At 45.5% G+C, this 27,353-nt stretch overlaps 1 protein-coding gene across 1 annotated transcript in view; it reads left to right on the forward strand.

Moving 5' to 3' along the window:
* The window catches only part of LOC130453919 (multiple epidermal growth factor-like domains protein 6), a 221,608-nt gene extending 210,635 nt beyond the window's left edge, over nt 1–10,973 (forward strand). Inside the window, exon 5 of the mRNA XM_056795969.1 lies at nt 10,780–10,973. Coding sequence (XP_056651947.1) covers nt 10,780–10,958 — 179 coding nt within the window. The 3' untranslated portion in view covers nt 10,959–10,973. The remainder of the gene's footprint in view (nt 1–10,779) is intronic.
* Nucleotides 10,974–27,353: the final 16,380 nt, after the last annotated feature.

The following is a 27,353-nucleotide window of genomic DNA, read 5'->3' on the forward strand; positions in this document are numbered from 1 at the left end:
GTCAATATTAATTTTCCACAAATGGAACATGCATAGTACTTCCAGGGGCAGAGCCAAGATGGCGGAGTAAAGAAAGTGCTCATGGTTTTCCTCCAAATAATTTTATAATACCTCAAAATGAATTCTGGAGTGGCAGAGCTAACAAAAGTTCATAGTGAGATATTGTCCAAGACAACACAAGGAGGCCAGAAAGAGAGATGTGGTATGGAGGAGGAGGCTGGGAGGGAGACCATGTGGAGGAAACATCTGTGGTGGGAGCAAGTGGAAATAGAAGAAGCAAAGCTTCTAAAACTCTCAATCTAAAGGGGGTCTGTCAACTGGTCAGAATAAGATTACAGGATGCCCCTCTGCCAACACTGGATCCTGAACCAGATGCTGTTTGACAAATCCATTGTCCTATGCTCGGTAACAAAGAGGAGCCCTTTCTGTCAAGAGGGTGTGGAAGTCCCAAGGGGGGGGATCACCTCCAGTTCCAAGGCATCAGGCATCCTGAGGAACAGGGTTGTTTCTGATCTCAAGGGATCAGTAAGCCCTGAGGAACAGTATTTATTGCAATCCCAAGTGATCAGGAGACCTTCCAGGGTAAATACAAGAGTGGTAGACCTCAAGAGCATGACCACACCTCTCCCCAGGAGCACTCTAAGCTTCCAAACCTCCAGAACTGGATCTGAAAACAGTAGTGTGAAAAAGTCTAAGATAATGCCCCTTTCCCCCACACCTTCACCAGGAATAGAGCTCACATTAATATAAAGCCCAAATCAAGACATAGGGTGGAAAAATGAGCAAACAACAAATAAAGAACCTGACCATAAAAATCTATTATGGTGCCAGGGAACATCAATACACAAACTCAGAAGACAGTGAAGTCAAAACAGCTACATACAAAGCCTCAAGAGAGGGGAGGGAGAAAAGCAAATTGGACACAAGCCCAACAAGAATTCCTGGAAGAAAAAAGATTTTCAAGATCAAATAAGAATGAAAGAGAAAAAATTAAGCAAAGAAATGAAAGTAAAGGAAGAAAATCAGGAAAAGACAGCTTGCTAAGAGACACAAAAAATACTGATGAAAATAATGACTTCATAAACACAATTGGCTAAATGGGAAAAAAAAACATTAAAATTCACTGATGAAAATAACCGTTTAAAAAGAGTTGGTCAAATGGAAAAAAGAGGTACAAAAGAAAATTATTTAAGGGGCAGGTAGGTAGCTCAGTGAATAGAGAGCCAGACTTGGAAATGGGAGGTCCTGGATTCAAATTTAGCCTCTGATAACTTCCTACCTATGTGACCCTAGGCAAGTCACTTAACCTGAATTGCCTAGTCCTTACTGCTCTTCTGCCTTGGAACAAATACTTAATATCAGTTCTGAGACAGGCATTCAGGATTAAAAAGAAAAAGAAAAAATTCCTTAAAAACTAGAATTGGGCAAGTAAACGTGTAAAGAAGAATATTAAGAAATAAGAATGGAAAGGCAGGTGCATTTTCTCTTAAAGACAATATAGAGGCACTCTAGATTTTTGAGTGGGAGGTAATGACATTACATGTCTCGTGTCAGCCCCCAGACTGAGAGCTTCATAAGAACAGGGTCCTTCTCATTGTCCAGGCCCATAGCATAGCATAGCATCACTGCTGCAGCAGAACAGAGAAGTGCGATAGTGTGCCCATTGGCACCATGGCCATGTCAGAGCAAGGAAGAGTTGGGGATCACACACTGCTTTCATGAAAGAATCCTGCCTGGAACGCCAATTATAGGAACCAAATAGACCTACTGCTCACACCCTTGGTAACACTGGCTTCCAGATTCCATCAAGATGCTCTTGGTGTATTATAGTCAGGTTGTCCCTGTTTCCCATGTCCTTCTTGCTTCTTAGATGGGAGTATTTCCAAGAACCTTTAGTTTCTGACTCAGAATTTCTGGATAACTACCTCCCTTGGGCTGAGGCTTAGACTACATTATAGTGTTTCAAGCACCACCTTTGGAGTCAGAGGATCTGGGTTCAAATCCTGCCTCTTTCATTTACTAGCCATGGGGCTTTGGCCAAGTTATTCTGCTTCTCTGTACTTCAGTTTCCTCATTGTCTACTGGGGTTGGAATTGGACTGGAAAGATTTTGTAGTATTTTCTGATGGTTTGTCTATGGTTCTGTGATCATTTTTGCTTAAGAGAGCTTTCCCTTCATATGTAGCTATGGCCATAACTACCTCCAGTGTGATCAGACCTTAATTTCTGCATCCATAATGCCTGGAATGTGTTAGGTCCTCAGGAGGTCTTTGTTGAATAGAATTGAAATTGTCAAGTCAAGAAGCATTTATTAAGCACTGACTGTATGCCAGGGATTGTGTTGTAGAAGATATACAGGATTTAGAGCTGTCGACAGAGACAGAGAGAGAGAGAGAGAGAGAGAGAGAGAGAGAGAGAGAGAGAGAGAGAGAGAGAGACAGATACAGACAGAGACAGAGAGACAGGCAGAGACAGAGACAGAAGAAATGAATGCACAGACAAAAATGAGCATCTTCTAGGAGTTTTATTGTAAAAGAGAGGAAAGATGGAGAAGGGGACCTGAAGGGATGGGAGGGTCTAATGAAAGTTTTCCAGGGATGATGGAGACTTTGGTGTGTTTGTAGGTAACAGAGAAGGAAGGAGTAGAAAAACAGAGAGAGAGAGAGAGAGAGAGAGAGAGAGAGAGAGAGAGAGAGAGAGAGAGAGAGAGACAGAGACAGAGACAGAGACAGAGACAGAGACAGAGACAGAGACAGAGAGAGAGAGGGAGGGAGAGACAGAGAGAGAGACAGAGAGAGAGAGACAGAGAGACAGAGAGACAGAGAGAGACAGAGAGAGAGAGAGAGACAGAGAGACAGAGAGACAGAGACAGAGAGAGACAGAGAGACAGAGAGGGAAAGAGAGAGACAGAGAGAGACAGACACAGAGAGAGAGAGACAGAGACAGAGGGAGATTGAAGATTACAAAGAGGAGGAATGATAGGGGAGGCGATCAGTTCCAGGAGCCCCAATATGCCTATTTGGGGTTCAACCTTGGGAGGGAGAAGGGCAGCCTCATTCTCAGAGCTTGGGCTAAAGGAGAAGAGAGTAAAAGATGGTGGTGGGGGCTCTAAGATACGAGAAGGGAAGGAGAGCAGCAGATGAGCTCCTTCAGGTGTCTGTCCCAGGGCAGAGGCGTCCTTGGGGATTTCTGTGCCAAAATCGTAGGAAAGATGGGAGTCTGGTCCCCTGGTCTGAACTGGTTCTTTGCTGACAGAATGAGAACTCTTTGCAGAGAGATGGGGTCTGTGGGTCAGAGTTCCTTTTCCAGGGCTGGATCCGACAGGCTGGATACATGGCTCAGAAACCTTCTCCCTAACCTGGGCATTGCCCTGCAGCCTCTCATGTGGCTCCCAAGCCATCACCTATAGTTTGGGGCAAACAAGGGCCCTGGAGCCACGGTAATGTGTGTGTTTATCATCTTTGGCACCTTCTCTTTCTGCCAATTCTACTCTGGGGAAATTCTATTCTGGGACCCCTTTGGGTTGGCATCATGGATTCTATTTAGCCCTCCTGCCTCAGCCTTCCCCTCAGGAAAATGGGTGCAGTGCAACTGCTCCCCTAGGAAAGGGGGCCATGTCCCATCCAGAGCCATTGGCAGGACCCTCAAGGCATTCCAAAGCCTGGCCAGGAGGGAGTAGCTGCTTTCTCAAGGGGAGCCAAGTCCCCTGGACTAATTAAGCTAGAGGCATGCATTTCAGGGAGCCAGAGAAATGCCTGTCTAACAAAAGCATTTCAGGCACTCAGTCGAGGACAAGAGAGCTCAGAGAGCTGATGGCTTCCAGATGGGGTTTCTGTCGGCCCAGGAAGAGATACAGGGCTTGGGGGAAGGCTTAGGTCTGGAGCTTCAGCAGACCTGCCCCGTCCCAGCCGAGGACAAACGCCTGCACGGCTGCCCTGAAGAGGCCCAAAGGAGACCTTCGAGCTTCCTCCCCTCCCTCCAGAGCCTGCCCTCTTCTGAACCCCCCGAGTCAGGCACCAGCCATGGGAAGGAGCCCTTTCTCCAAAGCCTTGGAGGAAGCAGAGTGGTTAGTCCTCAGGGTTGCCGAGTCAAATTCCTCCCAACAAATCAGAGGCGTGTTGAAATGACTGTCGAAGAAGGACCCAGCAGCCGCCGAAGCTAAAGTTGGGGTGCGGTGGGGGGTCCGGGGAGGGGGCACAGCCTGCTTGAACTTGGACCCGGCTTTCCCCGTCAGCTCTAACGTCTTCTGAGTCCCTCCATCGTTCAGGGATGTTTCATGAAATGCTCATTGAGTAGCCAGTGCCCACTGGGGCCAGCGAGGGTGCATTGGGCACCGCCTGTGTGCCAGGCACTGCGAGGAAGGCAAAAAGTAGCCCTGGGAGTCCGGCGGGGCAGACGGAGCATGGAGGCTTCTTGTGTTCCCCAGGAGCATAACAGAAGCCACTTGTGTCTTTGTTCCCCCAGCACCGAGGCTTTTCCTTGGTTTAATAAACTCACCTGACGTCGAATATATAATTGTGAAGGTCCTCTACTGGGGCTGGACACGTAAAGGCAGAAATGAAGCAGGTCTTGCCTCTGAGGAGTTCATTAATCTCTTCCATCAGGGCTTTAAATGATCTGCTGGGGAACAGTTAGGTAGATCAGTGGATTGAGAAGCCAGTCCTAGAGACAGGAGGTCTTGGGTTCAAATTTGTGTGACCCTGGGCAAGTCACTTCACCCCCTTTCTTCTTCCTTGGAACCAATATTGATTCTAAGATGGAAGGGAAGGTTTAAAAAAAAATGACTTGCCCATGGTCACGTAGCTTGGAAGTGTCTGAGGCTGGATTTGAAATTAGGTCTTCCTGATTCAAAGTCTGGCGCCATCACTCAATGCCCCATAGGGTCATTGGAGGGTTCCAACCAGGTGGTGCAGTGGATAAAATGCTGGGGTCGGGGTCAGGAAGACACATTCTCCTGAGTTCAAATCTGGACGTTGACACTAGCTGTGTGACTCTGGGCAAGTCACTTTGCTTTGGCCTCAGTTTCCTCATCCATAAAATGGACTAGAGAAGGAAATGGCAAGCCTTTCCTGATTCTGTGACAAAAGTTCAAATATGGTCTCAGACATTTACTAGCAGGATGACCTGGGCAAGTCACTTTATCTCATCGGCCTCAGTTTCCTCCTCTGTAAATTGAGCTGGAAAAGGACATGGAAAACCACTCCAGCATCTTTGCCAAGAGAACCCCAAAAAAGGGTCATCAAGAATCAGACATAACTGGTTTTCCTCAGTTTCCTCCTCTGTAAAATGAGCTGGAGAAGGACATGGAAAACCACTCCAGCATTTTTGCCAAGAGAACCCCCAAAAGGGGTCACCAAGAATCAGACACAACTGGTTTTCCTCAGTTTCCTCCTCTGTAAAATGAGCTGGAGAAGGACATGGCAAATCACTCCAGCATCTTTGCCAAGAGAACCCCCAAAAGGGGTCACCAAGAATCAGACATAACTGGTTTTCCTCAGTTTCCTCCTTTGTAAAATGAGCCGGAGAAGGATATGGCAAACCACTCTAGTATCTGCCAAGAAAACCCCAAATGGGGTCATGGAGAGTTGGACACGACCAAACAGGGTTCCGGTAAGAGAGCCTATACAAAGCACTTTGTAAACCCGAACGTATTTTTTAAATTGAATTTTATTTTTTAAATTACTTGTAAAAACAAATTTTGACCATTATTTTCTGATGTTTTGTGATTCAGATTCTCCCCTTTCCCCCTCCCCCAGGCAATAAATAATCTGATAGAAGTTATATTAGTGCTCCAAGTCGGGGCACCCTGCCCTCTGATTGGTAAGCTTTCACCCTCTTTCAAGCCCCCTCTCCCTGTTCTCTTTCCCCTCTTAGGCCGGAAGCTCCCCGAGGGCAGGCTGTGTCTTGCTTTCTCATCCCAGCATCCCCAGCATCCCCAGCGCTCAGGGCAGCCCCTGGCACAGAGCAAACAACAAAGGATTCTTTCCTCTCATTCCTAACAATTCTAATCATCGACACCCCAAAGAGGTCCCCGAGGGGGTCTCTGGGTGGGATTATTAAAGAGTGAAAGCATGCGTGAGGGCTGGCACTCAGCAGCCCCAGAAAGCTGAGCCAGAGCCCATGCGGCAGAGGGGTGGCCGCCATGGCAGTCTTTCTCCCGCGGCCCCACAGGTCTGTGAGCTGATGCATGAGTCAGGGCCCAGGGGCAGCTCGAGGCTTTCTCAGCCAAGTCCATGGGTGCTACTGCCCTGGCGTGGAGAGCGGCCTTGGAGAGTGGCGAGACTGGACCGGCTGGGGGGCCTGCGGCGCCTTTGCTGGGACAGGGGTGACCCAAGGCCGCACCCACTGGCCCTGGTGACCCCGTCCCTGGCAGCGGGGCCTGGAACGGGCCTCCCCGTGTTCCCACAATGGGCAGCCAAGAGGCCCGACTCCTGCCAGGGAGCGAGCGAGTGGGCTGTGAAAGCAAAGGGCGCTTTTCTTCTTCCTTCTCCTCCACTTCCCCAGCACAGGAGGCTGGGAGGGAAGCCCTCCGCTCAGGCCCTCATTCCAGCCAGCCCAGGTAGGGCCGGACCCTCTCCTTCTTCTCCAAGTCCTCCTTTAACCTTCAGGCTTGGGAGCCAAACTCTACGTCCTCAGCTCGTACACCCCGGCCAGATTCTCACCCTCTGTAACTCTCCAGGAATTCCCAGAAAATTCCCATCGTTAACCTCCCAAGGTCTGGATTCCGACTTGCATTCCGGGCCCTCGCAGAGATTATTTAAAAGGAGCTGGTGCAGCAAGATGGCCTTCGTCTGGGGACTGGGGACGCGGGGCCTGGGAGGGAGGACGCCCTCTTGGAACCCTCTCAAGACACTTTCTTTGCCTTTTCTGTGAAATTCAAATGAGTTCAGGCTCTTCTGTGAAAATGTTTCAGCGTCCTCATTGTTGAGTTGTTTCAGTCATGGCTGGCTCTTCATCACCCCATTTGGGGTTTTCCTGGCAGAGGTACTGGAGTGGTTTTCCATTTCCTCCTCCAGATCATGTTTACAGATGAGGAAACTGAGGCAAACCAGATGTGTCGAACTCATTGTTACCCCATTTGGGGTTTTCCTGGCAGAGATACTGGAGTGGTTTTCCATTTCCTCCTCCAGATCATGTTTACAGATGAGGAAACTGAGGCAAACCAGATGTGTCAAACTCATTGTTACCCCATTTGGGGTTTTCCTGGCAGAGATACTGGAGTGGTTTTCCATTTCCTCCTCCAGATCATGTTTACAGATGAGGAAACTGAGGCAAACCAGATGTGTCGAACTCATTGTTACCCCATTTGGGGTCTTCCTGGCAGAGATACTGGAGTGGTTTCCCATTTCCTCCTCCAGATCATGTTTACAGATGAGGAAACTGAGGCAAACCAGATGTGTTGAACTCATTGTTATCCCATTTGGGGTTTTCTTGGCAGAGATACTGGAGTGGTTTTCCATTTCCTCCTCCAGATCATGTTTACAGATGAGGAAACTGAGGCAAACCAGATGTGTCGAATTCGTTGTTACCCCATTTGAGGTTTTCTTGGTAGAGATAGTGGAGTAGTTTTCCATTTCCTTCTCCAGCTCATTTTTACAGATAAGAAACTGAGGCCAACAGGATTAAATGATTTGCTCAGGGTCACCCAATTAGTAAATGTTTGAGGCTGGATTTGAACTCTTGTCAAATATATTGGTGTGGCTTGTCATTTCCTTCTACAATTCATTTTGCAGATGAGGGAACTGAGGCCAACAGGGTGTAGTTGCCCAGAGTCATACAGCTGGATTTGAACTCTTGGCAAATATATTGGCGTGGCTTGCCATTTCCTTCTACACTTATTTTGCAGATTGAGGAAACTGAGGCTGACAGGATTAAATGACTTGCCCAGGGACACCCAGCTAGTAAATATCTGAGGCCAGATTTGAACTCTTGGCAACAATACTGGAGTGGTTTGCCATTTTCCTCTCCAACACCTTTTACAGATGAGGAAACTGAGGCCAGCAGGGTGGAATGACTTGCCTAGAGTCATACAGTAAGGGTTTGAGGCTGGATTTGAACTCAGGAAAATGAATCTTCCAAATTCCAAGTCCAGTATTGTATCCCCTGGGCCACCTAGCTGTCCCTGGGCAGTGTCCTGTTTTTGCCTTAATTCGTTTGTTGTGTTTAGGATCTCCTTGTTTCTGTGAACCAACAGATTCACACTAGAGTTATGTTTACAATTTAAGTTTGGAGATTCAGGTGAGAAGGAACCTTAGAGGTCAACTCGTCCAACCCCCTCATTTGACAGATGGAGAGACTGAGTCCCAGAGCCACAAAAGGACTCGTGCAAGGTCAGCCTGCTAGAAAGGGGGCAGATCTAGGTTTTGAACCTGGATCCTCACGATTGCAAATACAGAACCCTTGGCACTGGCTTACAGTGCTTCGTGCTCCTGTGGCATCAGCTCCCTCGCAAACGCATCTTTAGGATATGGCAAGTGGGGTTGGTCAACCATTGAGCAAGAAGAGATGGTTATGATTTCTCTTGGTCCCCAAACAGGAGGGAGCCTTTGTATTCTGTATGGAAACAGGGCAAGTTCTAGCTTATATTCCAGCAGAAGTGTAGGGGAAAAGAGAGACAGATGGGAGAGGGGACAAGGTGAGTGTCTCATCACATGCAGGGGACACATTTCTGAGAACTTTGGGCTTCACTGCCTTTTGATGAAATGAGTTACATTTGAAACAGTTGGAATCTTTCTAGGATACACTCCATTTCTATGGTGCTTTTTTATGATCTTTTAATGTGTACTGTTATATTTTCATGTCTTTTACCACCTCTATCTTAATTTGTGCTGATATCCTTTCAACACCTCCAGATATATATATAGCCTTCCCTTTCTCTTTCCAGGGAGGCATCCCTTGGAACAAAAAATTTTAAAAAAAGAAAAGAAAAAATAAGGAGTTTGGCAAAACTAACCAATCCCTTAGCTACATCTGACAGCAATGCAACATTCCACACAAAGAACCCTCCACCTGTGCAAAGAAAGAAAGAAGAATCATTTTCTATTTTCTTCTTAATTCAATTTTATTTTCAGTTCTGAATTTTTTCTTTCCCAGTTCCCTCATTTCCCTCATTCCATTGAGAGAGCAAGAAAGACAAAATCCATTATAATTTTTTAAAATTCAATTTTAATTTCTTCTTCCGTTTTATCTCTTTTCTGGAGTGAATTTGATCAGTCTAATTCGAGTGTTCTGTTTTGATTTTTTTTCTTGTTGTGTCAAGGAAGCTCATCCCCTCCTCCTCCTGAGTAATATTATTTTAAATTCTTACATTGTTCTATTTCCATCATTATAGTTATTATGGGTATTATTCTCCTGGATCTGCTTTCTTCACTTTGCATCAGTTCATAGAAATCTTCCCATGCTTTTCTGTGTTCTTCATTTTTTTAAGAGTGTCAGAATATGCACAGAGTAATATTTATCCACTACTAATATTGTAGGGAGGGTCACGAGCATCATTATTCTCATTTTATAGATGAGGACCCTGAGGTTCAAAGACAACCACTGACTTGGCCTCATGTGTAGAATTAGTGAGTTTTGCAGCCAGAATTCAAATAGTCTTCTAATAACAAGTTCTGTGCTTCAGTGCTGTTAGCGTTGGGTCATTTTTCAGTCATGTCTGACTCTTCATGGCCCCATTTGGAGTTTTCTTGGCAAAGAAGTATGCCTGGAGTGGTTTACCATTTCCTTTTCCAGTCCATTTTGCAGATGAGGAAATTGCTGAGTAGTTCAATGACTGCCCAGCTCAGACCTTTGTCCTTTGAGCTTTGAGTTTGAGGCTAATTGCCCAGAGGCTGGATTTGAACTCATGAAGATGAGTTTTCCTGACTCCATGACCTACCTGCATTGTGGTGGACCCAGCAGTACCCCAACTCCATGCTATAATAACCTACCTAGTTAAAGAGATCTCTACTGAATGGAAAAAAATTATTGTCTTTAAATATCCTTATCTTCATGTACTTAAGTGAATCTGATGTCAGAAGATCTGGGTTCAAATCCAAGGTCTGCTGTTGACTCGGTGGTGCAGTGGATAGAGTGCTGAGTTTGGAATCAGGAAGACTCATCTTCATGGGTTTGAATCCAGCTTCAGACCCTTGTTAGCTGGAGGACCCTGGACAAAGTTTCCTCATCTGTGATATTTCTCTTTCTAGTCTATCTTTGAAATATTCCCATTTCATTGGTGATATTTCCTCAAATGTGATAGAGGAGGAGACGGCAAACCAATCCAGTATCTCTGTCAAGAAGACCCCAAATGGGGTCATGGAGAGTGAGAGATGACTGAAATGGCCGAATAACAGCAAATTCCTCTCCTGTAAAATGAGGGGATTATTCCAGCTGACTTTGGGGAAGTGTGGTACCTGGGAAAGAATATGGTTCTCGTGCTCATCATGCGTGTAACCTGGGGCAAATTCCTTCACGTTTGGGGCCTCAGTGTCTTCATCTGTAAAAGGAATTAGTGGAGATGGCTTCTGAGGGCCCCCCTAGCCCTTCCCAGGTCCCTTCTCCCTGTAAGGCTACGATTGGGTCGTCCAGGAGGAAGAGGCTGGGGTAGATAGCCTTGATGCTCCTCTTGGCCATCGGCCAGAAGCAGGTTTGCAGAGGTTGACCCCAGATGTGGGGGCTGCCGTGGGGACTCTTCGGAGGCATCAGAGGACCTTGGATTGTGCTGGATGGGTCCAAAATATGGGTGTTTTGTAACTAAGCCAACCTGCCAGAAGTCACTTGATTCTTTTGCCCTTTGCAGATGTGAATGAGTGTGAGGTGGAGAATGGAGGCTGTGAGTCTCAGTGTTGCAACACCATTGGCAGCTTTTACTGCAAGTGCCCAGAGGGCCAGAAGCTACGGGATGACCGGAAGGCCTGTGAAGGTAGGACTGGACAGGGTGGGCTGTCTGGGATGGACGCCCCAAAGGGCAAAGGTTGAGGGGATGATGCGATCCTCCCCTTCAAGTTTGAATTTAATGTGTCTGGAAGACCAAAAGGCGACTGAGTGATGAACTCATCGTCTTGTCCTCTTGTCCTCAGGAAATAGAGGTTCTTTCCTGACCCATTCCACCCTGGAATCTGCGGTCGGAGGAAGCTGCCTCTCACTGAGATTTATTTGTTCTGGGCTGTGCTCATTCCTAAGAATTAGGGAGAATTACCCAGGATTTCTGGGGGCAGAGAGACCCTCCAGCCTGCTGCTTCTTCCTCCATGTTCTTGGTTCTTGGGAATCCCAATGAGCAGCTTGCTTTTGAACAGAATTTGGTTAATAAGTGAAGGGGGAAGAAGATTTCTTTCTGGCTCTGTGATCTGTCCACCTTTGGAGATGGCGAGAGGTGGGTAGGGTGGTGGCTCACTTCTTAATTAGTCATCACCAATTAGGGATGTCTTGGGATGGCCAAGGGAAAGCCTAAAAAACGAGCTCTAATCTATTTAAGCTGCCTTTAAGCTCCGATCATCATCGGAGAGCCATAGAGACCTGTTTGCTTTATTGTTTTATTTATTATTCTAATATGACATCATATCATATTTTGTAATATGTTATGTTATACAATAGGCCATATATCATCTAATATATTATATATTATTTATAGAATATTATGTTGGTCTAACCAATAAACCTTATAAATAATATATAATAATAGGATAGAATATTAGTAACATATAATAATGTCAACATTATATTAATAATATATTATATTATTATATTTTATATATTATATTATATTTATTATATTAATAAAACATTTTAATATTATATTAACATTGTATAATACATCAATGATACAATATAATAGTTATAATATAATATATTAACTTATATATGATTATTATATAATTAATAATATATAATAAACATATTCTTACTGAAAAATCAGATTCTCGAGGTAATTTTAACTGTGATGACAGGGCCATATAACCAGTACGTATGCTAGGATTTGAACCCAGGTCTCCCTGGCTATCTCAATCCTGCTGCCTTTCCTTTATCATAGGGTTTCACCATGTACATGCAAGGTTCTTTTAAATGTTTGTTGGATGGGGAGGCAGCTGGGTCGCTCAGTGGTTTGAAAGCCAGGCCTAGAGATAGGAGGTCCTGGGTTCAAATCTGTCCTCAGACACTTCCTAGCTGTGTGACCCTGGGCAAGTCACTTCCCCCTGTTGGCCTCAGTTTCTTCATCTGTCAAATGGGCTGGAGAAAGACATGTCCAACCACTCCAGCATCTTTGCCAAGAAAACCCCAGATGGGATCACCTAGAGCTGCAAGTGACCGAGCTGGCTGAATACCAATAACCCGCGCTTGGGGCAGTGCAGGGCGGTAGCGATCTTCTACCCTGGGAAGGCTTCTGTTCTGGGGCAGGGGATAGTTACATCAGTAAGCGAAGAGACCCGAAGTCCAGAGAAAAGCTGCAAAATAAAGGGCGATTGCAGAGAGAGCAGGCGGCGGCACTGGCGACCCGGGCACCCTGGCCCTGGGGAGGGGGATCAGGAAGGCTCTCTGGGGCTCAGAGGAGGGGAGAGAGCCGACTCCGGGCCAAGGAAACCGGGGAGATGGGATGAACGATGAGGGAGGGAGCCTGGGAGGGAGCCGGTCGCCCAACTCGCGGACAGCTTTCTCGCGAGCGTTTCTGGGATGCTACCACCTGTTCCCCTGGCCCAGGACCTGGGTGGACTTCAGAGCCCCCCCTTCCTCCTTCTGGAGAGTGGCGGAGATGGGGAGGGGCGCCGCGGCGCGGGCAGGGGCGTCTGCTTTCCCTCGCCCTCCTGTCGGACCCTCTGTGATTATCTCCTTTCTCCCAGACTTCCTTTCCTAAAGTGAGCGGACCCCGCGTGCTCCCCCCAGGAATGCGACAGCTCGGTCCTTGCCCCGGACAGCTGGGAGTCGTCTGTGTTGGGAGGGGGAGGGGACAAGAGCTCTGTGCAGAGTCTGGGAGCGAGCCGAGACCATCTTCTAGAAGATATTTCAGGAACGGGGGTCAGGCGTCAGGCGTGGGGAGGAGAGGGGAGACGTGGCCTCGGGGCTTGGGGCTTGGGGCTTGGGGCTTGGGGCTTGGGGCTGATTTGGTTGGTTTTGGCCCAGGGCCTGTTTTACTTAGATTGCTAAACAGGATAAAGCAGGTGGGGGAGGGTGGGTGGTGAGCTCCCCGTCTGACATCGGACCCCAGGACCCGTAGGGCAATGTTGCTGGATTATTTTGCTTTCCCCTTTATTATCCTTTGTTATAATGATTGGAGGAAGATTGTATTTGGAAACCAAGGTACTGTATACACAAATATATCCAATTTTTATAAAAAGATAGGAGGGGGAAGCCAAGGTGTAGGGGCAGAGCTGAGATCAGTGGCCCTCATTACTTCCTTCCCTCTTTTCTGAGGGATAGAAGTGTTGGGGGGCAGCTGGGTGACTCAGTGGATAGAGAGCTAGGTTTGGAATTGGGAGGTCCTGGGTTCAAATGTGACCTCAGACTCTTCCTAGCTGTGTGGCCCTGGACAAGTGACTTCACCCCCATTGCCTAAGCCCTTACTGCTCTTCTGCCTTGGAACCAATACACAGCATTGATTCTAAGAAAGTAAGGGTTTAAAAAGAAAATCTTCCTAGCTGGGTGACCCTAGACAAGTCACTTAACCCCAATTTCCCAGCTCTTCTGATGTGGAACCCATACGCAAAATTGGTTCTAAAATGAAAGGTGATTCGCTGCTTAAAGAACATTTGCTGAATATAATTAAATTGCCTCCTTAGACCCTCTGGTGTAGGAGATCCCATCACTGCCTGAGACTCTCTTAGTCTGGGAATCCTGTTGCTGATTCAGTCGTTTTTCAGTCCCCTCCACTCTCAGTGACCCTTTTTGGAGTTTTCTTGGCAGAGACACTGGAGTGGTTTGCCATTTCCTTCTCCAGCTCATTTGACAGATGAGGAAACTGAGGCAGGCAGACTAAACTGACTTGTTGCACAGCTAGTAAGTATCTGAGGCTGGATTTGAACTGAGGTCTTTCTGACTCCAGGTCCCATGTTTGATTCCACTGTATCATGTGGGGACACTGGCTTGCTATAATTATAGGAAATAAGAGTACTGAATAATTAAGTTTAGGAGACCAGGATGCTGTTCTCACAGAAACCACTAGTTCCTTATACATCCATGGGCCAAGTCACATGGCCTTCCTCCTTGCCTCAGTTTCTCCATCTGGAAAATGGGGGCAATGGTCTTTAAGAGCTACCCCCTCCTCCTCGTGGGGATTTTGTGAACCCTCCCCCTTATCTCAGTTTCCTCATGGACAATGGGGACAATAACTCTTAAAACATACACTCCCTCACAGGGATGTTGTGGACCCTCTATTTTGCCTCAGTTTCCTCATGGACAATAGTCCCTAATATCTGCTTCCCTCCTCCTCAGAGGGATATTGTGAATCCTCCTCCTTCCTCCGTTTCCCCATGGACAACGGGGACAATAACTCTTAAAATCTACTCTCCTCCTCACAGAAATATTGTGAACCCTCCCTCTTGCCTCAGTTTCTCCATGGATAGTGGGGGCAATCATCCTTAAAATCTACCCCCCCTCCTCCTCATAGGGATGTTGTGGACCCTCCCCCTTGCCTCAGATTCCCCATGGACAATAGGGCCAATAACTCTTAAAATCTACACTCCCTCACAAGGATGTTGTGGACCCTCCCCCTTGCCTCAGTTTCCCCTTGGACAGTGGGGACAATAACTCTTAAAATCCACTCCCCTCCTCTTCACAGAGATATTGTGAACCCTCCCTCTTGCCTTGGTTTCTCCATGGACAGTGAGGACAATCGTCCTTAAAATCTGCTTCCCTCCTCACACAGGGATATTGTGAACCTTCCCCTTGCCTCAGTTTCCCCACAGATAGTGGGGGCAATCATCCTTAAAATCTACCCCCCTCCTTCTCCTCACAGGGATATGGTGAATCTAAATGAAATTGGGCAGCTGGGAAGGATGGAAACAGGAGCCGTGTCATGGAAGCGCTACTGTTTAAATATCGATCTCACCTTTTCTCTGCCAGCAGTCCCGGGAGCCAGGTGGCACAAAGCTTTGAGCAGGGGCCATCACAAGGGCCTGGGAAAACCCTGTGCCAATGGAGGCGGACGCCTCCAGTTTGCTCACTTCCAACCCAGACTCAAACAGAAGAGCTTTAAATCAGCCAACACCTTTCAGTTTAAAAATAAATGGAGACGTAAAAGATGTGGGGACAGGGATCTCGGGCGCCAGAGGAAACATGGGGCTGAGCTCGGGTGGAACAGAAGATTTGCAGTTGCTGGGGATTTTATTTATGGGACAGGCTGCAGACAGAGGGCTGGTCTGGCACTCAGGAGACTTGGGTGTGAATCCTGCCTTCGATAAGTATGAACGCCTCTTCATCCAACCAAACCTCAGTTTCTTCATCTGGAAAATGGAGTCAGTAATATCTGTCACACTGTCCATGCAGTGAGACTTTGATGTCTATTAAGTTCTTTGTAAATCTTAAACCACTGTGTAAACATGGGGTACAATGAGGATAGTTTTAGTTTACTTTATTTTAAATTTTTTATTTGAATTAAATCCACCATTCCTTTTAAATAAGATGAAAGGGATACAAGGAAGTAGGGGACCTCCCCCACCTCTGTTATCTCCCCGAAAAAGCCATCTGCCCCTGGGATTGCTACAGAGAGCCTGGAATTGGCCCATGTCTCTGGGGCTAGGAAGAGGGTCATAGAACATAAGACTATAGGTCCAGATGGAAAGTACCTTAGAGACCAAGTCGAAATCTTTTGGTTTAGGGATGAGGAAAATGAAGCCCAAGGTCATATATATAGTAGGAGCTGTCTGAAGCTAGAGTTGAGCCCCAGTCTTCTTGATTCCATGCCCAGGGCCCTAGAGGGTAGCTTTCAACATGGTAGAGTGAAAAGAATGCTGGGTTTAGAGTCAAAAGCCCTGAATTCATGTCCTGACTCAGCTACTCATTCATTACCTGTGTGACTTGTAATATGAAGGGTGAGATGACTAAATGACTAAATTAGATGACTAAGATGATTAAATCTAAGATTATCTGATCATAGGAATATAGGCAGTCTTTTGGGGAGAAAGAGAGAAAGAAAGAGACAGAGAAACAGACAGGAAGGGGAAAAGAGAGAGAGAGAGAGAGAGAGAGAGAGAGAGAGAGAGAGAGAGAGAGAGAGAGAGAGAGAGAGAGAGAGAGAGAGAGAGAGAGAGAGAGAAGAGAAAAGAGAAAAGAGGGAGAGTGTAATTTTGGTGAATTTCCTGGTTATATGGTAACTGAGTGGAATTTGTCTCTAAAGACAACTTTGGAACCCAGATCTTGGACTTGCCTGGTGGGAAATTGATGGGTTGGATTGGGTAAAGTGGTGAAGAAGGTACACACAGTCAGGCCCCTGTAGGCTGAGAGATGGTACTTGCTTGTCCCATTGTAATAGTAGACTCACCCAATTTGAAGAAAAGTGAGAGATGCTTAATCTAATTTATCCCTAAAGCTGTATCCCCTTTTCTGTCATACTCAACAACAGAAAATTCAGCCCCAGCATAAAGACCTCCAGGATATGGTGGGGGAGACTTGCTACCTTCCCAGGAAATCCATCTTTTAGGAAGTTTGGGTTATGGAAGCCCAAATGTATAGCACTGCTCCTAGTTCAATCATTAATCAATTAACAAATTGACAAGCATTTATCAACTGCCAACTGTGTTCTAGGCAGTGAGGCTACAAAAACATCCCCTGCCCTAAATAAGCTTGAATCTTCTCAGGAGAGACAATATGTACTGGGGCAGCTGGTGATTCAGTGAATAGAGTCCTGGGCTTGGAGCCAGGAACAACTGAGTTCAAATCTAGCTTCAGACAATTATTACTAGCTAGATGACCTTGAATAAATCTCCTAACCTCTATTTGCCTCAATTCCCTCAGCTATGAAGTAGAAATAATAGAAGCAGCCACCTCCCAAGGCAGTGGTAAGGATCAAATAAGAGAATATTTATGAAATGCTTTGCAAACCTTGTAAATGATGGCCATTGTTATTGGTGGTGGTGCCATTCTCCTGACAGAAGAGGGATAGGACCTGTCCTCCTGGGGCTTGTGGTCTATTTGAGAAACATGTGAAAATAGAAAGAGGTTAACTTTCTTAGAGAACCCTAATTTAGATGTGGAGGTGGATGGGTTTGGAATGTGATGTCTCCTTTTCTGGTACCTTTCAATATATCCTTCCCAAGAAACTATCTGGAAAAGCTCAATAAGGACCAACCATATGATATGGTGGTCAAGGGGGTCTGAGACATGATGCCTAGAAATGGGTATATTGTTACTGGCATAATTAGATTATAAACTCCTTGAGGGCAGGCAATATATTTTTGCTTTTCTTTATATGCCCAGTGTTTAGCAAATGCACTTGGAATACAGTAAGCACATAATAAACAAATATTTGTTGATTGGACTCTGCCCTGGTTGGACCATGTCTAGAGTGTCTACATGGATTATTTTAATGGCAACCATGGGCATTGTGACCCATCACAGACTTAAGCTTGTCTTTTTTTTTTTAAACCCTTATCTTACATCTTAGAATCAATACCATGTATTGGTTCCCAGACAGAAGAACAGTAAGGACTAGACAGTGGGAGTAAAGTGACTTGCCCAGTCTCTAGGCCAGAGTTGCTTTTGCCCCACTGAGGGATTCTTGGAGGCTAGCCAGGCATTGCCAGGCGGGTGTTAGTGATCCTCCCTTCCCTTTTCCCACCAGTCGATGTCTTGAAATAGTAGGTAAGAAATATTTGTTGAGACGCGTTGAATTGAGTTGAAATCCAAACCCAGTGACATGATCATTTTCAGGTTTGAGGGTGCCAGTCTATTAGGGAACAAACAAACATGCCAGGTACTCAGCTTGGATCTAGTGTTTCTTCTGGAGGCTGGGAAACCTCAGCTCCAGAGACCAGAGAAAAGCAGAATTTTAACTCCCATTCCTGATGCGATTTAAGGTTTACAAAACACATTGCCTCTTTGGATTGTCCTAATGACCCAATGGAGGTGGGTGCTGTGATTGTGCCCATTTAGATGGGGATAATAATATCCCTAGAAGAGGAAACACAGGCACAGAGAGCCCAGGAAGTATCTGGAACAGGCAGGGCCAGTTCTTCCAAACTGCTGGTTTGCTCCAAGACACCACACTGACTCTCAAAAAGGATTTTCTCTGTGGAAGATGGTTTTGGTCCAGTGTTGTCACTGTGACTGTGAAGTCCTTGAGAAAAGGAACTTTGAGGTGGGTTGGGGTTCTCTTTGATTCCTCGCTGAGTAGGAAAAAGAGAGACAGGGAGGAAGAAAGGAAGGAAAGAAGGAAGGAAGGGAGAAAGGGAGGAAAGAAGGAAAGAAGAGAGGAAGAGAGAAGGGGAGGAAAAGGAGATAGGGAGGTAGGAAAGAGTGGAGAGAGGAAGGGAAGGAAGGAAGAAGGGAGTGAGGAAGGAAGAAAAGAAGTGAAGAAGGAAAGGAGGAAGGGAGAAAAGAAGGAAAGAAGGGAGGAAGGAAGGAAAGAAGAGAGGAAGGGAGAAAGGGAGGAAAAGGAGATGGGTAGGGAGGTAGGAAAGAGTGGAGAGAGGAAGGGAAGGAAGGAGAGAAGGAAGAAGGGAGGGAGGAAGGAAGGGAGAAAAGAAGGGAAGAAAGAAAGAAGGGAGAAAGGGAGGAAAAGGAGATAGGTAGGGAGGTAGGAAAGAGTGGAGGAAGGAAGGGAAGGAAGGAGGGAAAGAAGAGGGAAGGAAGGAAGAAGAAAGAAAAGAAAGCTGACATATTGTAGCTTTATAAATGCTCCATAATTTGACTTGCTGCCTGGAGGAGGCAAGGATTGGGGGTGAAGGAGCTGGATGGGTGGATCCAACCTCTATCTTCCTACAGTATCCCCTCTCTTAGAGCTCTGTCTTATAGTCATATATCCAACAAGCAACACCGTGATGTAATTGTGTTGATTCTGGAGTCAAGAAGACTTACCCAGACTCAAATTCTGCCTCAGATTCTTACTAGTGGTGTTACCTTGGTGAATCATATGACCCCCATCCCCAAGGCTGAAGTTCTCATCTGCAAAATGGGGATAATAATAGCACCTCCCCCTCACAGGGTAGGTGTGAGGTAATGAGATAATATATGTAAGAACTTCATTAATCTTACATTGCTAGAGATAGCTAGGTGGTACCATAGTACACAGAATGCTGGTTCCAGACCTGAGTTCAAATGTGGCCACAGATACTTACTAGCAGTGTGACCCTGGACAAGCCACTTAACTTCTTTTTTTGCCTAGGAAGAAGCTAGATGACTCAATGGATAGAGTTTTCAGTCTGGAGTCTAGAAGAACTGAGTTAAAATCTGGCCTCAGAATCTTACTATCTGTGTGACCCTTGGCAAGTCACTTAACTGCTGCTTGTCTCAATTTCTCCAATTGTAAAATGGGGACAATAAAAACATTTCCCTCTAGTTGCAGCTGGGTGACTCAGTGGATAGAGATCCAGGCCTAGAGATGAGAGGGCCTGAGTTCAAATGTGGCCTCAGACACTTCCTAGCTGTGTGTCCCTGGGCAAGTCACTTAACCCCACTGCCTAGCCCTCACTGCTCTTCTGCCTTGGAACCAACACTCAGATGGAAGGTGAGGGTTAACAACACTCCCCCATCCACTTCCCAGTATTGTTGCAAGGATCAGATGTGATCTTTGTAAAGTGTATGGTACATAGTAGACTCTTAATAAATGATTCCTTCTTCTATAAATAACTGTTTTATCAAGGGAGGAAAATGCCCCCTTCCAGCCAGTCTTGCCCAGCTTGCCCAATACTCCTGGCATTTGTTGTGCCAGGCTCTTTTCTTCTGCTCGCATCTCCCAGGTTTCAGAAGTGTCGCCCCTTCCTTCATCTGGACCCTCCCCTTCTCCCCGCCCCCCCCCCCAATCCTTCACTCCTCCAGCCGTTCCTGTTTGAAATGGCCCGAACTCAGAGACACAACACGGCAAGAGGTTCTGCGCTCTCCCGAGCCAAGAGCCTGCTTTGTTTTCTCTGTCGTGGTTCCAGGCCTGGCCCCAGCCTTTGCTGGCATCCCAGAAGCAAGTGGGCCTTCTGGGGCTGTGTGAGAAGGGTTGATAGGATATCAAGATGTGAAGAGGAGGAAAATGCGGTTCTTCTCGGTCACCGGTTTGGGAGGGAGGCGGATGCCGTGATGTAGAGGCTTTATGGTCCGTGTCAGGCCATGGGGGTGAGCCCAGAAAACGCTCCATGTGATGGATCGAGGTTATAAAATTGTGCTAGGTCTGGCCTCTGAAAACCTGGCCAGAGGGAGCCTTTGGCCCCGGGCTTGGGGAACCTCTCCAAGATGGCGCATCTGTCATGTTTTGTGAGGCAGGCAAGAGGGCTGGGCCTGGTTGCTCCTTCGTGCTGGGGACAGGGATCCAGCTTCCTCCTCCAGGCTGAGTTGGGCAGGCTTTCACATCTCTGGCTTCCGAGGCAAGGAGGAATCCATCGTTCTGGTGGATTCTGAAGGGCCAGAGAGTTTGGGCCCTTGACATCACGGGGAATGAAGTTGTCAAAATCTTGGACCCCACAGGGACTTCTCGTTGGACCGGCTCCTCGCTCCATTTCATCCAGTCATCTTGGGCTGTAATTAAGGTCCATCAAGACAAGGGATGAAGGGGTTGATAAATGGATGTTCTTGGAATAGCTCTGTCTTCGTTTAATCCCTGCTTACCACCCTTCCCTATACAGGTTACACTCAACTCTGCTGGTCAAGGCACTGCTAAGCCTCATTTACCAAAGGGAAAGAGAGAGGAAACCTTGGCCCATTTGAGGGATAGCAGACCTCAGAATCAGTAAGATATGATTTATACTTTTGGCACATCCTGGCTGTGTGACTCTGGGTAAGTCCCTTAACCTCCTAGGGCACCAGGAAACTCTTTGAGTCTTTAAGACACAGAACTAGTATTGATCTGCATTGGTGGAGGGAGTTTTCATGTAAGGATTACCTCGTGTGGATGAGAGACAGAGAGAGGGAGAGAGAGAGAGAGAGACAGAAAGAGACACACAGAGAAAAAGAGAGAGAGAGAGACAGATAGAGACATAGACAGAGACAGACACACACAGAGACAGAGAAGCAGTCAGAGACAGAGAGATAGAGACAGAGAAAGGAAAGAAGGAAGGAAGAGAGGGAAGAAAGAAGAGATAAAATGTCAAGAGCTGGACGGGCAGTCACTTCATCTAAGCAGCAGCTATGTGGCACAGTGCATAAAACACTAGACCTGGAATCAGAAAGACCTGAGTTTGAATCTAGCCTCAGATACTTTCTACCTGTGTAACCCCGGGCAAACCACTTAGCCTCTGTCTTCTTAAGTTTCTTCAATTGTAAAATGGATATTATGACAGCATCTACTACCTTGCAGGGTAGTTGTGAGGAGCAAATGAGATTTGTAATGCTTTTAGCATAGTGCCTAGCACACAGTAGGTGCTACATAAATGTTAGTTTAACTAATGAGTAATCCACTTTGCACACTTGGCAAGTGAGCATCTAGCCTTCACTTGAAGAACTCTAATGATGGAGAGTTATGTCTTGAGGCAGCCCATTTCTCCATTCGGACATAGTTATTAGGGAGTTTTCTTTGGTATTGAGCCTTAAATCTGTCACCCATTGTTGCCACTTCTGCCCTTTGGGGACCAAATGGATAAGTCTACTCCCTGCTTCACATGGCAGCCATTCCCACATTTGAACAGAGCTATCCTGTCCCCTGAGTCTTCTCATCATCAAATTAAATATTCCCATTTTCTTCAAAGAATCTTTAGCTTGTTTCTTAGTTACTTCGCTTGACATTGACTTAATCTAGTGTTATAAAGAGATTAATCAACCAAACAAGCGTTCATTGAGGATCAACTATGTGCTAAGCCCTGATGATACAAAGACAAAAATGACCGTTATCCTTGCTTCCTAGGAGCTTCCATTCTTTTGAAGAAGATGGAATGTTTATGGATATCATCCATCCATCCATTTATCTATGTATCCATCTATCCATCCATCCATCCATCCATCCATCCGTCCGTCCGTCTATCCGTCTGTCTGTCTGTCTGTCTGTCTGTCTCTATCCATCCATCCATCCATCCATCTATCCATCCATCTATCTATCTATCTATCTATCTATCTATCTATCTATCTCTACATCTCTCCATCCATCATCTATCTATAATCTATACATACATCTTCTTTCTTTCTTTCTTTCTTTCTTTCTTTCTTTCTTTCTTTCTTTCTTTCTTTCTTTCTTTCTTTCTTTCTTTCTTTCTTTCTTTCTTTCTTTCTTTCTTTCTTTCTTTCTTTCTTTCTTTCTTTCTTTCTTTCTTTCTTTCTTTCTCTTTCTATCTGTCTATCACATCATCTGTCTATCTATCTATCTATCTATCTATCTATCTATCTATCCATCTATCTATCCATTCATCTATCCATCCATCCATCCATCCATCCATCCGTCCATCCATCTGTCTGTCTGTCTGTCTGTCTCTATCCATCCATCCATACATCCATCTATCCATCCATCCATCTATCTATCTATCTATCTATCTATCTATCTATCTATCTATCTATCTATCTATCTATCTATCCACCCATCCCCTCTCTCTTTCTCTCTCTCTTTCAGTGTTTACCCATTTATCTATACTTGTCTGTCTACCTATTTATCTTTCTGTCCATCTATCTATCTATCATCAGACATAATATGTAAAAATGAATCTGATTAGGAGTGAGGGCACTTAGCAGCTGAGGAAGTGAGGAAAGGCTTCATGGAGAAGGCAGCTCTTAAACCAAGTCAATTCCCAGAGACAGAGGTATGGAGGAAGAGTGTTATAAGCAATAGAGACAACCAGGCCAAAGGCAGGGAGGTAGTAGATGGCATGTGCACAGAATGACGAATGGGTCAGTGTGGCTGAACTTCAGAACATGTAGGAAGGAATGGCCTGTAACGCAGGAAGGGGCCAGACATGTTGTTGGGAAGAGATTTTTTTTTAAACCCTTACCTTCCATTTTAGAATCAACACTGTATATTGGTTCCAAGGCAGAAGAGTGGTATGGGCTAGGCAATGGGGATCAAGTGACTTGCCCAGAGTCACACAGCTGGGAAATGTCTGAGGTCAGATTTGAACCTAGGACCTCACATTCCTGCGACTGGCTTTCAATCCACTGAGCTACCTAGCTGTCCCCCTTAGGGAGAGATTTTAATGCCAATCAGAGGTATTTATATTTTATACTCTAGATAATTGGGAGTCATAGGAGTTTACTGAGTTTGAGGATAAAATGGTTAAACCAGAGTTTTTGGAAAATCCCTTTGAAGCTTGCAAAATGGTTTTCATAGATTCTCTTCTTTGACCCTCAATGCACCACAGTAAAGTTAAGGATCTGTTGTTGTTTTTCAGTTGTGTCCGACTCTTCCTGACCCCATTTGGAGTTTTCTTGGCAAAGATACTGAATTGCCATTTCCTTCTACAGCTAATTTTACATATGAGGAAACTGAGGAAAATATGGTTAAGTGAATTTCCCAGGGTCACACAACTAATAAGTATCTGAAGTCACATTTGAACCCAGGTCTTCCTGACTCCAGGTTCAGCGCTCTATCTACTTGTACCATCCAGCTACCCTAAATTTAAATACAGGATGTGTTGTTGGTCCTCCCAGGCACACTGAACCCCAGAGAGTGACTTCATCATAGTCACCCAGCTAATAAGTATCAGAGGCCAAATACAAGCCCAGCGCTCCAAGAACTTCGCCTCCAGTGCTCTGTTCACTCCACTAGCCTGCCCTTAAAGTGTCTACACATCCATGGATGTTAGAGCCAGAGGGGTTCTTGCCCAGAAGCTGTCGGGGCTGGCCCTTTTATTTTACAGGTAAGGTTTTTAAAAGACCCAGTTTGGTGACACCACTTGTCCAAGGTCACAGAGCCAGGACTGGAACTCAGATCTCTTGACTTTTAGTTCTCTCTTTGAGTTTTTTAGGGTCCTGTTTCAAGCTAGATTTCCAGAATAATCACACATCACTCTCCTCTGTCCCTTTCATACCAGCCTGCTTGCCTTCCTCTGTACACAATATACCACTTCTATCCTCAGTGCCTCTGCCTTGAATGCCCTCTCTCCCCTCATCCTCTGAGAATCCCCAGCTTCCTTCAGAATTTTGGATAGGCACCACTTCCTAACAGAGGCTTCTTCCAATCCCCTTCAGTTGTTAGTACGCTTCCACCCCCAAAATTTTGTTCAATTGTTTTTTAGTTGTGTCTGACTTTCTGTGATCATATTTGGGATTTTCTTGATTCTGGAGTAGCCATTTGCTTCTCCAGCTCATTTTACATATGAGGAAACTGAGGCAGACAGGGTTAAGTGACTTGTCCAGGGTTACAGCTAAAAAATGTCTGAAGCTGAATTTGAACTAAAAAAGATGAGTTTTCCTACTCTAGGGCCATCACACTATCCATTACAATACCCAACTGCCTGATCCCCCTGAAGATACCTTATCTTTATCCTGCACATCTTTTGTCTACATTTATCTTTGTATGTGCTGTCTCTTTCATTAGACTGTGAACTCCTCGAAGGCTGGGGTTGTTTTGTTCTTGTCATTGTATGCCTAGTATATCACAGGTGAGTAGAAAATAGTGTGACAAGGAAATCACTTTAAAAGACTGATATATATTAATTTAAGGTCGCCAAGGAATTCAGCTATGTAATTCCTAAATGAAAACTCAAGTCAGCTGTCAACCTTTTATAGAGTTTAATTACAAACAGGAGGAAGAAAGGGATTAGAGATAGAGAGAGAGAGGGAGAGAGAAAGGGGAGAGAAGGGAATAGGGCTTAAATACCCCTTCTGTTTAGGCTGGGCCAAAAGGCCCAAGCCCTTAGATAGCTGAGGCAAAGAAAGGAGATCAGTCCCTATTACTCACGTGACCAAAATGGAGAAACAGTCTCAGCGGCCTCCACCTCCAGCTTCCTTCAGAGCAGCACAACCTCTCAGAGCCAAAAAACTCTCCAACCAACCCTGGTCCTCAGACCCCTCTATCTTTAAGGAAACCATCCAAGTTCCCTCCCCTCAGTTCTCACATCTACCAATCACTGTCCATCATTTTCCCTGTGCCAATGGTGGCTCTAGCTTAACCCAGGACTGCCCAGAGGTCTGTGGCTTTGCACATGTCTGTTGTAGGTCATATTCTCAAATAACTAAATCTTGATCTTTTGCTACAGCCCTTCCTAAATCCTGTTACCCTGAGTAGGGTAGAGATTGGAATAATTAAATTTTGATCTATGCTGCAGCCCTTCCTAAATCCTGTTAGGACTGAGTAGGGTGGAGATTGCAATTTCCAAGACTTGGTTCTGTCATTCCAAGTATCTCCATTGTATCAATTCTAAAATCAATCATGACTCAAAGAAATTCCTGTTCTATGCTTAAGCATAGGTCAAAGCCCTTTCCATTGTTCAGCAAAAGGTTTCTGTCCTAAAGTAATCTTAAGAAGGGAGGAAGAGGAACCTCCCATGCCAATGGGGTTCACATTCCAATAGAGTTCCCACTCTCAATAGGAAATTTTTCAAGTATGAAATTTCCCAATGGTGAAATTTCCAACATTTATAAGTCTAAGAAATTTTAAGGTTTACAATAGTAAGTGCTTGATGAATGCATTGTAAATGGAATGGAATGAAAGACAAATGAAATAGCATCCAGCACTTTTTGTTCCAGTACCAGGGATCTAGGTAGCAAGAGCAATGGATAGAAGGCTGGAGCTGGAGTTGGGGAGACCTGAGTTCAAATTCTGCCTCAGTTATTTAGTTAACCATATGGCCCTCTGCAAATCATTTAAACCTTAGTCTCTCACAGTGAGAGTCAAATGAGAAAATATTTGCAAAATACTTTGTGAACCCTAAAATGCTATATATTTATTGTTTGCTATTCAATTGTGTCCAATTCTCTGCGACCTCATTTGGGATTTTTCTTGGCAAAGATACTTGCTGGCCATTTCCTTCTCTAGTTCATTTGACAGATGAGATAACTGAGGCAGACAGGGTAAAATGACTTGCTCAGAGTCACATAGGAAATGTTTGAGGCTGGATCTGAACTTAGGAAGATGAGTCTTCCTGACTCCCAGCTCGGCGTTCTCTTCACTGTGCCACCTCATTGCCTTGGAGCTCACCTGTCTCCCTGCATCTCTATTGCTATGGATCTCCCCTACTCCAAAGGTAGCCCATGGTTGGGGGCATGAACTGTCATTCAAGGCTCCCCTAGGATTTTCCCCCAGTTAGCCTGGCCCAAAGTAGCATAAGTAATAAGACTCACTTGAAAAATGATGCAGGTCCAATCTCTCAATCACTTCCTGGGCTAGAGGGATTTAGGTGAAGCATGGTCCAGTGAGCAGGGTCCTGCATGGGAGCCAGGAACCTTGGCTAAGGGGCTCATTTCCACTACTGTCTGGTTAAATGGCCTCAGGCAAGTGAAATACTCCCATCTGGAAAATGAGGGAGATTCTAGATTTATTCATGTTTTATTGCTTTCTGGCCCAGAAATTGGGATGGAGATATTAAGTGGGGGATTTTTATAATTCCTCCCTCTGGAGAATGTGAATAATAGTTATTGTCATAACTCATATTTCTATAGGCTCATAGATATAAAGTCAGGATGGAGAGATCTCAGAGCTACCTTTCCCCATTCCTCTCCATTTTAGCAGATGAGGAAACTGAGGCCCCAAAGTGGGAAGTGACTTGTCCAAGGTTACACCAGTCACATCAGAAATGAGATTTGAACTTACATCCTCCTGCTTTTTCCACTGTTCCACATGGAGATTGCCAAGAACCTTCCTATTTCTGGGAGGAAGAGGGTGCATGATTCTCATTTTCCAGATTAGGAAACCAAGGTTCAGAGAGGTTATGAGCATATCTCCTATCTCGTGTCTGTGCCACTCATAAGTGTATGAAGCAGGATTTGAACCAGTTCTCCATGAATTGATGAGGAAACAAACTTCCTTTTTTGGTTGTTTTTTTAAGCAGAAGAATGGTACAAAACATGGACTCTGAAATCAGGATCTAGGGTTATATCCTTCCTCCAACAATCAGTTGTATAACTTCACTGGACACCATTTTCCTCATCTGTAAAATGAGGGGGTTGCACATGACTTCTAAGGTCCTTTCAGCTGTAGATCTGTAAATTGGGTGCAGTTGATTTGAATTCGAAGTCCCAGCTCTGATACATCATACTTAGATGACCTTGAGTAAGTCATTTGACTTCTATGGGTCTCAGTTTCCTCAACTATAAAGTGAAGGAGCTGCCTTCAGGTTTCTCCTCACACCTAACACATTGATAAAGATGACAAGAGATGGAAATAG

This window comes from Monodelphis domestica, chromosome 4, assembly GCF_027887165.1.
Source record: "Monodelphis domestica isolate mMonDom1 chromosome 4, mMonDom1.pri, whole genome shotgun sequence".
NCBI classification, from domain to species: Eukaryota; Metazoa; Chordata; class Mammalia; order Didelphimorphia; family Didelphidae; genus Monodelphis; species Monodelphis domestica.